Here is a 13453-nt window from a genome sequence, read left to right as displayed (position 1 = left end):
ACCTGGCTCACAGCCAAAATCCAGGTGGGCTGGAGATGGGTGGGAAGGATGGGAGCAGCTCTCATGGGGCCACCGAGCCCTGCAAGCGCTGCGGGAGCTCTCTGGCTGCATCCTGCAACCCTCTCCACCCTGAGCATGCCACAGTCAGGGAGGAGGGGGCCAAGACAGTAGCCAAACTGGCTTCACATGAGCCAAGGGCAGCCTCCATTTCATGGAAATACTGCCTACAGCCAGATCGACGCAGTCCTGGCTTCTCTGCACCAGCAGGGACACAGAGAGTCCAAGGACGGGGAAAGATGCCTGGACCTCCTTGCTTCCTTCTGGGCTTCTTCCAACATAAAAGCAATTGCCACAGCTGGAGAAGCAGAGAGGGAAGACACCACACAAATATGGCACAAAGCTTGCAAATATTCTGCATGCAAAAATGTCATGTTTAACAAATCCACTTCCCTAGAACACACAAAAACCCATCATGGAAACTGAAACCACCAGAAATAAGTCATGGACCACAAAGCGTGCTTGCATGTAAGAAAAAGAGATGTGAAATAGGTAGGAAGGGTCCTCAGAGCACTAAGGAAAAGTAAGCTTCACCCATCTCTTCTCCAGGCAGCACAGGACGGTTGCGCCCAGTTGATGAAGCTCCAGAGCACAACCCCATGGAAATATCCCGGCTCATGCTTAACCCTGCATCGCTCCCACTCCAGCTCTAAGTACTAACGCATGTTTGATTAGGCAACAGGACTATCTGCTCCTTCCAAAAGTGACCACAACCTCTTGGCAATAACACCGAGTACTTGCTCTGGCCCTAACCGCACACCGCAGTTGTTAAACTGTCCTGCCAAAGGAAGACGTCTTGCCCGACAAGAGTATTCAAAATAAAGCAAAGAAGAACAATCGCTTTAAATAACCAGCGTTTCAAGTGCTCTAATGAAGAGAACATGTATTAAGGTGACCTCAGGGAAAGGAAAACCTATTAAAGTAAATGCTAAACGCGATTTTTCAAATATTCCTGCCCTTTTCACTTTCCACAGGGAAGTCTGCAGAAATCTTACAAAATCAGAGCCTCAGCATTATTCGCTTTTATATTCCCACTGGTTCCAGTGGCATTACTCCCACAGATGGGGACTACAGATCAGGTGAAGGTATTTTCTAATTTTGGGGTTTTTTTGTGCATACTAAACCAGTCTTGGACCCAAGTTAGGCCTTCCACAATAACAAAGCTGGATGACAAATTAAATTGGGAATTAAAAATAATTTAGAAAAATGAGAAAATTCTGCATTCTTGTAATTTTCCTTCTGTTTTTTTTCCACACTTTGGAAACAATAGAGCAAAAAGCGACAAACATGCTCACAGAGCGACCCAAACTTGAAAAGAAACAAAATGCCATCCAAAGGCAAATGGCAAAATTCCCAGTAACATCATTAATGCCAGAGTCTCATCTTGTACTCTTTTCTGTGAATCGATACAAAAGTATTTCAATGAAGACAACACATTATATACCATTTACGATTACACATACGATGAGATGCTCAAATGCTGCTTTTGAGATGCAGACCTCATACTGAAACAATAACTGAGCCCCATATGCGTGGCTCCTGGTGCACACGTGCAAATCAGAGTTTGGCTCACATGTACAGCGTGATATATACATCGGGATGTAAATGTGGAGCCCAGCCTGAAAAAGCAGCTTGCATTTGCATCATCGTGATACCCATCCTAAAAATGAATACCCAGCACTTTCTAAGCACCAGCCACTCCTCTCGTCTCCGTACTGGGGAAGTCTGGTTTAGGGCTGGTGAGAAGCGCAGCAGGGAAATAGCACAGCCTGCCTCAGCACACAAGTGGAAGCTTGCGTTACTAGAGGGTTTTCTGGGCTCCTGACAGGAGATGGCTTTATTTTCTTGACCAGCAAGCTGTCCTGGTCGCTTTCTGCAGTGCCTGGCTGCAGAGCTGCCCTGTACTGGACACCATGCCCGCCTGCCAGCATTTGGTAACCCCATCACCAGCTTCACCAGTGTCTCCTTCTCACCTTACGGCAGACCCTGAGTCGGGATGGGGCCTCAGGCATGCCTCACCTGCCCTGGCCAGCCCCAGAGCACAGCCAGAGCCTGCAGTGTCCCTGGCTGGGGCAGCCCCGAGGTTACTCCTGCACCCAGGTACTCGGCACGGCTGGAGCCCAGTATATTTAACAACCTCTCCTTTCTACGCGCTATTCTATTCATTTTCCACTTCCCCAGCCACAGCTGTTGAGCCCTATTAATGCACAGAAAAATCACATTTAAACCCAAACCTGCTAGGCCAGAAATAGAAGTTCTCATTTTCTTTTCCAAAACACAGAATAGCTGAGCAACAACGAAAGGAAAAGGAAATCTCTCCCGAGTGCACATCTGGAACCAATTTGCTGTATGTAGCCACTGGGTGTCACTTTTGATATATATTGGGTCAGCCACGCAGCGCTTCAGCGAGAGAAATGGATTTCAAAGAGGTGATCCTAAACCAAACCAGACTGCTCCGAAGCCTCTCATGCACAAGCTGTAATTAGCAATTAGCCAGGCAGGCTGATTTATTAACGAAATGTCTTCGCCATGACATTAAGCACCATGCAGTGGCTCTTACCTCTCAGTCTGCAGCGTGACTTTTGACGGCTCCACATTAGGGTTTTCCCACTCCATCTGCGGACAGTGCATGAAGTAGCAGAGGGTGTACAGAGCCTCTGGCTCCCAGTACAGTGAGCCCTGCTTCTGGTGCATTGGCGTCCCATTCCCATGCTGCTTGGCATTGAGGGGCTGGAGGTGGTGCATTGCTCGAGACACCAGGTCGCCTGGAAAAAAGGAAAAGCTGTGTGAATGCCAGGCTTTCCAGCCGCATCTCCTCTGAGTTTTCAAACCAAAAGACACGCTGGGTTGGTTTTCCCTTCCATTTAACCTCATGGCAAAGGACAGGACAGGATCCTGTGCACTGCTCATTGCCAGGTCAGACTTTGCCTGGTGGTTTACGTGGTGTGGTGTGACATACTCAGGCTGCAGACAAGCCCCCGAAGGCCTGCAGGTGACACATTTCTGCAAATATAGGGTATATGCAGTGTCAGGCTGGCCCATCTCAGCACCACCAGAACGGCTACGTTGGTGCTGGGGTGACAGCTACCTACAGCCCTCCAAACCCACAGCAGAAGTGGCACCAAAAGCTGCATGCTCTTGGTTAGAGAGTGGCAAGGAAATCCAGCCCCTTGCAATGAGGAAGGAGGCAGTCAGGTAATGCACAGAGCACTGCAGGAGCATGCAAATAGACACGAGTGGAGAAATAAGTTGGGGGGGGGGGGGAGATGCTAAAAGACAGTATCAGAAATGTGCAACCAAAATTACAATTTGTAAGCCCAGGCTGGGCCTGGAAAACTACATGTTAGCAGAAGACTAAAACCTGTGAAGTAGGTTCACCCAGCCATTTAGGTTTCCAGAGCACAGAAAATGGCCCAAAAGAAAGATGCTCGTCGTTCCCCCTGTGCTGATGTGGTTCTGGGCACTTCCTCACAGGGTGGGTATGCGGAAATCAGCCGCAATACAGAGACCAGGATCAGCAAAGCCAGCTAGTGAGATTAGCAGGCAAATATACGGGCAAGCAGCAGTGAGTCTCTTGGCACAGTACTCATTGTAACTAATTAACTAAAGCATCTCCCTCTGAGGCAGTGAATTTTACATTTGTTGACTAGTGACCACTCTATCAAAGGCAGGGAAACAATTGTGGTTATAAACTGCCTGTTTTCACGTGTTCAAATCACTCTGAGAGTGCTTTGGGGGGAAATAATGATCTTGGACCAAATCAGATGGTTTGTTTTAAATGAAAATCTGAGTAAGAGCCCTTTGGGTCATTCTCAAGCTATACAAAAGCAAGTGATGGGGAAAAGAGGACATAATTTTCCAGTGTTAAGAAGTCACACGCTTTCTGTTATTTGCTTTGCCCAAGTGACCACTGAGCACAAACTTGGAAGGAAAAGTTGGAAATGTACACTGAGGTGGGAACATAAGACCAAATCTGAAGGAAAAGAAATAAAGGCTGAATAACAAACTCCTGGGCAAACTTAAAACAGAACCATTTTGACTGTGTGCAAGGCAGAGTTACAGGTTTTTTTGCAAAGTCCCACCCCTGTGAACACATCACAGCACATCAGCTCTCTCCAGCCTGACTCTCACAGAAAACACTGCTGCTGCTGTGATAATGTGCACCAGGGGAGAACAGAAACATCTCATTCAAAAATGGTCAGCCCAGTCCTCCAAAAACACAGCCTTAAAACCATGAACAGAAGAAAACCGCTGGCATGAGAAAACTGCCGAGTCCATGATTTCAGGGTTTTAACACAATTTTTTGCTGCACTCTGCAATATTCCTCTGATTCAAAGCTTTCATTTAAAAATAGTTTCTGTCTTTTCCCTCTGCCAGGAAATTGTCATGATAGGACCAATCTTGCAGCCCTGCACGCTCATAATTTCCACGAGGAGCTGTGCATGTGGAAAGCTTGCAGCATCAGGTCCACAGCAGAAACAGATGTGCCTCTGAGACGACTCCCCAGTCCTGCACAAAATTATCTGCAGGCAACCAGAAGCAGCAGGGAAGTTTGGGACCCCCTTCACTCAGCCTACTCTGTCACAGCAGACATGCATTACCAGGCTTAGCACAGGCCAATTTAACTGCTAGCAACCTCGCTGATAGCAAAAGTAAATTCCTCTCTTTTTCGCCATAAGGAAAAAAAATAAATGCATAAAAGTGCTGGCTGCAACATCCAGCTTTAACAACAATAGCAAAAGCAGAGAAAAAGGAGTTGCTGTAAATTCAGCCTTTTCAGACCCAAGCCACTAAGGCATTAAAGCATGTGGTTAAAGTTAAGCACATGCCTTGTCTTATTTCAGTGGATTGAGACAGCAGGCACCAGAGAACACCTCTGACTTCTGCACCGAAAGATGAATAAAAATCAGGATGCAATTTAGGCCCAGATTCAGGCAGCAGAATTACTTCATCCCCATTCCTCCCCGAGCGCTGGGGCGACGTGTCTTCAATGACACATCCAGCACCAGAGGAAGCTTCACGGTGAGTAAGAAGGGAAAGTAGCTGCAAGAATGACGTAGGCGGGGTGGGCAGGTCGGCATCGCTGCTACTGAAAGGCTGGAGGAACTCGAGCCTCGCTGAAATCAATGGCAAAACTCCCATCCATTTCAATATGACCAAGAGTTCACCATTTTATTCTGTATTTCCTTAACTGCTTCCTAAGAAACCCAAACCAATCCATGCTATTAAAGCTGAAGTAATGCTTTTCATGTTTAAGCCTCATTTAATTACATTGTACCAAAAATTGATTGGTTTAGATCTTGCTTTTGCCTTTGCTACATCATCTCTGGTTACATTTCAAATAATCTCTACATTAACAATTATTAGAACATTCCTCTATCAGAGGCAACTCAAGGCTTAAATAATCAATACCTATAAAGCATCGAGCTTCACAAAGGACAGTAAGTAGGCATAGAAAGCTGCATTATGACCCTGGTGTCCAACAGGCAGAGCACTGGAGGCAGGATGGGAATTGCTGCTCTCTATTTTATTCCACAGTGTAACCTCGGACAAGCCACTGCATGCCCTAGTGCCCTGTCACTCCTCCATCCGCTTACAGTTACAGAGCTAATTCTTCAGTGCAGACACTGTGCCTTAGCATATCTGTGCACCAGGATCAACGTCAAGAAGGGATGAGGGAGCTGACAGGCGCACGCACACACTGTATGGCAGTACTTATGCATACTCTGTAAAATGTAGCGTTGTCCAACATCTGGTTCAAGATGCACGTGTGTTGTTTCAATCCCTATCACGTTTTGCTGCTCCTATTCTTCCTTGCTAAATATGCTTTTGCTTCTCCATTTTCCTCCAAAGAATATACCAAGAGTTGAAATTCTCTTTGATCTTGGCCAGGGCACTCCAAAGCCCATGAACACAAAAACAGCTCCATGATGGGACTCATTGGTCTGGTCTCCAGCAGTCAGCCAACTCAAGACTCGCCTGGGAAACCCAACCTATATTTGCTCTCCTTACCAGCTGTAAAAGCCACAATATAGCTGAACATCAAGGGTGACATTGAATTTGTGGACAGTTATAAAGAGGGAAGCCCCCTCCATCACTTTGTGTTAGCCGTTTCTGCTCTTCAGAGCCATGTTCAGCTACAGCAATGCTCTACAAGGGGAGGTTAACTGCTCACACCATTGCTGGCTCTTCTGCACATTTTTTGCCCTGAAAACATGTCCCAGATGTATCAACTGAGCGCATCTGGAAGGCCAAGAAATTCCTGAGTGCATCATTTCCAAAAAAAACCATAAAAAATAAAAATCCCGGCAGTGGAGTCAATCTCGTAACTCCAGGGATGCAGCTCCCGAGGGCTGTGGTGTCACGACACAAGTGGGTCAGCAGGGATGCCTGTCTCGTGATCTCCTGCACTCATTCTCGCCCCTGTACCACAGCCTGCAACCCATATGAGGAACAGACTGGGGAGCCAATCTGCCTGACAAAAGACCTTGCCAATTTTATTTTGTTTTTAACTTAAACCAAATAAACACTTCCACAATTTAAGCAACTTAAGCCAAACCAGACCACGCAAAAACTGCTCTGCTGGCAGAGCTAGGGAAAGGAAGACACCATATTGTGCAGGGTAGACACACAAAAAAAACCCGAATAGCAACATGGGGGTATATTTGAGGACATTTTTGTTGCCAAAGCTGGGAAGGCACAACTGGAAGGCAGGCTCCTAGAGGGCAGCAGAGGCGGCGGCAAGCTCCAGGCTGGCACTGCCTTGCAGCCCTGGATCCAGATGGAGAAGAGATCCAGCAATGCAGCTCCACAGCCCAGAGGAGAAACACTGTGCCTTGCACACCGGCTAGCAAAGGAACTACGAAACCATCCCCACACCACAGGGTATGGAGAGCTGCTGCTGTAGCTACCAGCATTTCATCCTTTCCACAACCAAAGCAGGACTCGCCCATTGCTGCTGCTGTCAGTTCAGCATGGTTTATGAACACAAGGTCCACAGACATTTGATTTAAAGACTGAAAATGTTATGTAATGTGACACAGGCCTGGTTTAAGGCAATACTGAATATTTAAGGAACAGATTCACTGATATCAAGCCAAAGATGTGATGGGACAGGAAAAGTTAAGCGACTCCAGTCTGTACGGGGGTGGTAACAACATGTAATGACAAACAGCACACAAGTGGATGGCTCGCGCCCTGTCCACAGTGACCAGCAAAGCCTTTTTTTTTTTTTCCTGTGTTTGGCTTCAGTAAAAGCTATTATCACTGCTTTTACTATTTTAGGGCCCAGTGTTTAACAAATAACACATCCATTTCCAATTTTGTACCAGAGGAGGGGTGAGTAAGAAGAAAAAAGAGGAGGAAGAAAGAGGAAATGATAGATGCCTGATGCCCATTTCTGAGCAGCTTCCTTTGGGATTTTACAGTCTGTGATGACAGACCTGATCTTGCAGTCATGCCTACCTAGGAGCAGGCTCACTGCTTTCAGAGGGATAAAATTCCACAGCCTAAAACATTCAGCTGGGTGTGTGTCTGCACAACCATGACCCCGAGGTCAATGATGCTGGACCGATCTTTACATGGCTACTCCCTACGAGATCTACCTCAAGTTTTTCTTGTTCCAAAAACATATCCTAAAAATGCAAGAATAACTTAACAATGACATTTTTGCACACTGAAAAGAAGCCACACAGTTCTTTGGCCCATGTCTTTCCTTCAAAGCCCAGGGGACAGAGGAGGATCTCTGTTTCTACCACAGCCCTCTTCCCATGTGATGCCCCGTTAGGACACCATGTAAAGCAGGGGCAGGCTATGTTTCTAGCATGACAGCATCCTACAGGCAGCACGCATCAGTTTGATAATGCTGGTCCGATCATCCTTCCAGCTGTTCATGACTCCAACGTGTGTAGCCTGTGCTCTCAGGAATCATGCCCTGCAGTGGGGCATGATGACAGCAGCAGTGTAACTGCTACCTGGGTGAGCGTTTTGTCCTGCAAAAAGGGGGCCAGAGCCATAGACTGGAGTTGTGCCTGTCCTTCAGAGCCCTTAATGTCCTCCTGTGTCCAGACCATGAAAAGGAGGAGTATCGGTCAGGGAGCTGCACTCCAGATGCAATCTCCAAAGTTTGCCCCCTTACAAGCATGTGAGCCAGATGCAAAACTCACTTTCTTGACCTGGATTCATCTCACACCTCAGTATAAAAGTCTTGGATCTATGGTTTTGTTCATGACCAGCTCCGGGGAGACTGTATTGAAAACGGGAATTATAACCTTGATAATAAACCATGATCTGTTCAATCAGACTGCTACCTGGTAGCCATGGCCATCTTGCATCCTTCCCAAACTGTAGCTAAGTCTCTCTTCCTTTATACCTCTGGTTTCTGCACCAAAGGGATGCATTGCTACAGCTCACCCCGGCATATGCCTGTAAGCGCAAGAATGCAGGTAAATACAAGTAGTTGAACTGTGTCTCCTGTACCATGGCAGAGTGCCTCCAGCAACCCGCTCAGTCAGCTGCCCAAGCCATCCCTACACTCCTGATCTCAGCTGCACTGTTCCTCCATGTTTGCTCTGCCTTCAGTGTTGCATCCATCTCTACGTTTCAAAAGTCAGCTGAGCAAAAACTGCTCAAGCAAAACCTTTTCTCAAATGATTTACTGGAGGTCTTTCTGTCGTTAACTCAAGACTACCCATCTATACCAGGAAAGGAGCATGCAGAAAGCTAGGGTGGGTGCACACTAAAAAGTGTTTAGTATTTCACTGTGCACATGCTCTTAGCACAAAGTATCTTCAAACATAAAGCTATGATGTTCTTGGCACACAGTATACTCCAGAATCAAGAGCCACCTGCCTCGGGCCACGCGTGTGCTTGGGGTGCCATAACCCACAGTCAGTGCAGCATCCCATGTGCAATAGATTCACCATCAAGCTCACCTTACAGAAACCTCCCCATCTCTGCCATCTCTGCTTGCCCACGTCCTGCCCCGTGTGAATTTACTACCCCAGGCAACCTTTTCTTCTCTTACAGCCATTCATCTCTCCCACAGAAGAACAAACAAAGGAACTGTGGTCCCAAACTCTGAATTCAGCACCAAAAAACCAGGACCAGGATACGACCAGTCCATTTCCTGACAGTGACTTCCACGTGGCCTCCCACAGATCATGTAACCTTTTATCACTACTTATCCTACCATCACAAGAAGCTTCTATTTATATTGCAGAGTGTTTGCGTGCAATTTAGTGCAAAGCCTTTGAAGACTGAGAAATTAGGCACTGGATATATGCCATAAAAAAGCCACAAATATAATTAAACCTTCTCAAGTTCACATACCTATTATAACAACACTATTACCCTCAAAATCTCCAATCCAATGTGGCAAGCATGATGTTTGTATTTGATTCCCCTTAAACCATGTCAACTACAAACAAAACAAGCTTTGACTTGGATGAGCTATTCATCTGCTGACCTAATGCAGAGCCTTCCCTCTGCACACCGTCGCTGCCTTACAGACCACTGTTCCTGGATTTTCTTTGGCCTGACATAGACCCATAGCCTCAAACTCTGAATTTAAGAGCCCACCCATGGCTGAGCAGGCCAGCTGAAGAGTGCTTATCCTGGGCTGACACATTGCCTGTGCTCTGCACAGCAGGGACTGGGAGGACTACAGACCTAAGGAAAAGAAAATGCTGTTTCAACCCTGAGCGTGCTGTGATGCTCAGGAGTTCAGGGGTGAACAGGATTCTGCACCTCAAGGGTGATGTACATGGAGGAGTCCTAAGCTGATACACTGGTGTATCAGGGAAGGGTGGTAGAGGGTTGAAGCCCACCAAGGCGATACCCGTTGCTTCTAAACCATCAAACCTGAGTGGGCTTAAACACACGAGGTAAAAGCCCTGAAGGAACAAAACCACCTGCACAGGGAGAGACCCTGGCTCAGTCCCCACGCAGGTGAAGGGGACTGAGTCTCACCTGCGGGGGGAGCCAGGAAGCCCCAAAGGAGCTGACAGCAGACAGGGACCAGGGCAAGCGATAGCTGCCTCTGTTCAGTCCCTGTAACCCCCAGATAGAAATCCAGCAGGGCAGTGAAAGGGAAGGTAAAGCCTCAGCAGGATGTAAACTGGTACTTTCAAATTATCCTCCCTCCTGCTTCATTTTCACTGATAAATAAATGCATTGCTTTATGGTTTGTGATAGTGGGTGTCTCAGGGGGAAGGGAAGAAAAGCAGGGGGTTGTTCGAGGCTATTAAGTAACGCATAACCCTTCTCGTGCACAGACGCAGACAGTGAATGGAGGCTGAGGTCCATTATTCAAACGGGGCTGCAAGGGGAACACAGTAGCAGCTAGGGGAGCCTGCAACCAGCTAGCACTTAATGGAGGCAAGAAACTACCTAGCATTTAAGCACTGCATTAATCTGTCTTGTGTTCTCTGCTGGGGGGCAAAGGGGCATCTCAACAACTTCCCTTTTTAGCTGTTACACACAGAGCGGACGACGTGGGGATCACAGCAAGAAGGAACCAAAACCAAGAGGCGCAGAAAGCAGTGGGAGAGAGAGCATGTAGAGATCTTGTGCAATAACCCCGCGGAGGGCCCTCAAAAACTAGGAAAAGTATCACCACATCTGGAGAGTGCCCACACAGGCTGCCAGTCTATGGCCAAACCCTATGCTGAAAGGAGCGCTACCATCTGAATTGCAGGTTTTGGCTAGTACCTCCGCTCAGCACTGCGCTGCACAAACCAAACCGTTCACAGGGAACAAGCTTGGGCCTTTCTCTACGGTGCTACTTAGTCTGAGAAAGGTATCTGACAAACAGGGCCTTTGTTCTGGCAGTAAATAAGTAGAGCACTTACAACGACCCTCTTTCAGATATCACCCTTTCTAGCAAGCAGTTTTACCCTGGCATTTGCTTCTAAGCCTAGATTTAACCTCTTATTTACAAGACATGAATCAATTTATACGGCTCCTGCAGTTCTCCTTCCTGTTGGTTGCAGAGAATTGAGACTAGATGAAAAGGCAAGGGAGGGGGATGTCGACTTTCATCATCTCCTCGGCTGGGGCTGTGAGAAGAAATGAAAAACAGCATTGGTATGTGCAATCATATTCCTACTTACAATTGAGCAGTAATAATTTCTTTCATCCCTAAAAGTGTGCAAAGATCTACTAGGAGGCTGTTATTTTGGAAATACATACATTCAGCACTGTGAAGGCAAGGAGAGGATGATGGGGAAGGGTGGCATTTCTCCAGTGGCAAAAAGGAAAACCTTGCTGAGACCTGAGTGGTGATGTGGAGCAAAGACTGGCCTGAACATCGCATCTGGGAGCTGTTCTAAGTTCAACACCATTCAAAGGCTAAAAAGCTGTGAGATCAGCAGTGTTAAGAGTCGCACCCACATCTTCAGATTATCCTAGTTTAAAATAAAAATGCCTACTCGTTCTGATCAATGCTCAGAGTAACACCACCACCACCGGTTACCGTGGTTTGCACAAGACTGGGTGGCAAACTTCTCACCCAGGAAAGCCATAGTGGACTAGTCATCTTTGGACTCAAAGCAAGCCCCAAACAGTTTTCTGCTCTAACCTGAAGACATATGTAAAGACATGGTTTGGATGATGTCCTAAGCCACAGTTTGTTCCTCTGTGTGGCTCGAGACACACAGCCCTTCTGCAGCCCTACACATGCACCTCAGCGTGGGGTGGTTGTCCCAACTCGGCCAGACACTAACACCTTACAGTCTTCACCCCAAGTGAGCGAGGGAGGAATATCTCTTGGTGTCAGGATTGGTGCTTAGCCCACCCCTAAGGCTCTGCTCTTCCTTGTCACCACCTATGTTCACATCCAAGAGAAAGAGGGTCCTCCTTCATCCAGCAAAACACCAGCCACCTCCACTTGTGAGCTTCATCCCTTCTGTACCCAGTCTCCAAGCTGGCAGCGGTATTTTTATATGGCTGTGTTGTAGTGTTGTGTAGTTAAATGTAACATAAATTTTTGTGGATTGCAAACATGCATATAAAGAAGTTAGAAAAAATATTAAAGGTCAAAATGCAGCATCATGGGATCTTTCAACAGCCAAAGCTCTCCCTAATATTCCGCTCTTTTTCTATTCATTCTACTCAGTTTTCCCTGTCTGAAGGGGGAGGAAATAAAAGTGAACTAGAAATCTAGAAAAACCTCCTAAACTTTCTGGAAAAAAACCCAAACAGATCTAGTCTCCTTCTCCTCTGTATCTGGTAATACAAGAAACACCAGGAAAAATTGAAAAAAAAAAAAAAAAAAAAAAAAGGAAAGAAAAGTCTCGTGAAATATTTTCTCTAAGATTAAACAGTGAAATACTGTCAGTCTACTGTTTAAAATCCTATTATTTTTGCTGTGCTTCAGTTCTTCCCAATGTTCTCTATATAATAAGCATTTCAAATGAAATTACATTATTTTAAAACACACTGTAGTAGGCAATTACAATTCCTGAATACTAAATGCCAATATAACATAGGCTGGATTCATTGTTGTTCCTTAACTTTGTGCCATGTTCATTATATTTTAATGAATAAGGTTTCACATTAATTTTTCAAGCCTTTTCCTTGGAATCACACATTACCGCTGTAATTGCATTGCAGAATTAGGTCTCCATTTACATTCTCCTCCTAAGTTCTGGAGACAAAACCTTCCTTTGATTTTTCCCCTAAGTCAGCAACATCGCCTCTTCTTCCTATTCCGGGAGAGCACCCCAGGGCCAGCAGCATCACCTCGCCTCGCCACCACCAGGCAGGGCAGGGCCATCCCGGTGACGACGAGTGCCTGCTGCCTGCTAAGTCTGGGAGATGAGAGCAGAAGCACCAGGCAAGCAGGGTTGGGCCGGGTAATGGAGCAGCATCCATGAGCCTGGTTGCACCTGCCCCGCCATGAGGACCCCTCAATGGCAGCCTGGGTCAACCTTCTCCTCTGCAGCATTCCCAGATGGAGCTGACCTCCCTCTATGGTTGTGTCCACCATCCCACCATTCCCCAATTCTCTCTCGCCTCTGTCACCCTGAAACACAGCTCACCTAAATGGTCTTTTCTAATATGCTGACAGCATACATGAAAAAATAAAGGGAGAAGACAATGAGGGCCATCACATGTAGGGCAAGGTGAAGGTACCACAACACGCAAGGCTTTTCACCTATTTTCTACCTGGGACAGACTGTGAAGAAACTAAGAAGATTTGACCTGAAATACAGGTGCTGGGCAGTAAACAGGTCCCATTTGCCAGCTGTCATCTTCCAAGGGACAGATTTGATTTCCTGATCTCAAAGCCTCCAGCAGCTTGGCAGCCAGTGATGCTGCTGTGTGCAAGGATGCTGGGCAGAACTGAGAGCAGGGGAAGCCTTTCCTTTGCATGCAGGCGCTTGTTAATTCTAGT

General features: G+C 46.7%; 1 protein-coding gene across 5 annotated transcripts in view; it reads right to left on the bottom strand.

Annotated features, from left to right (window-relative positions):
* The window catches only part of ABTB3 (ankyrin repeat and BTB domain containing 3), a 184588-nt gene that overhangs the window by 60352 nt on the left and 110783 nt on the right, over positions 1 to 13453 (bottom strand). For all 5 annotated transcript variants that reach the window (XM_086468449.1, XM_086468458.1, XM_086468466.1 and 2 more), the window contains one exon: positions 2618 to 2822. In XM_086468449.1, the coding sequence (XP_086324575.1) occupies positions 2618 to 2822 (205 nt within the window). The remainder of the gene's footprint in view (positions 1 to 2617; positions 2823 to 13453) is intronic.

The sequence above is a fragment of the Leptosomus discolor genome, chromosome 1, assembly GCF_034619465.1.
Source record: "Leptosomus discolor isolate bLepDis1 chromosome 1, bLepDis1.hap2, whole genome shotgun sequence".
In the NCBI taxonomy this organism is placed as follows: domain Eukaryota; kingdom Metazoa; phylum Chordata; class Aves; order Leptosomiformes; family Leptosomidae; genus Leptosomus; species Leptosomus discolor.
This window is presented reverse-complemented; position numbering and strand designations above follow the sequence as displayed.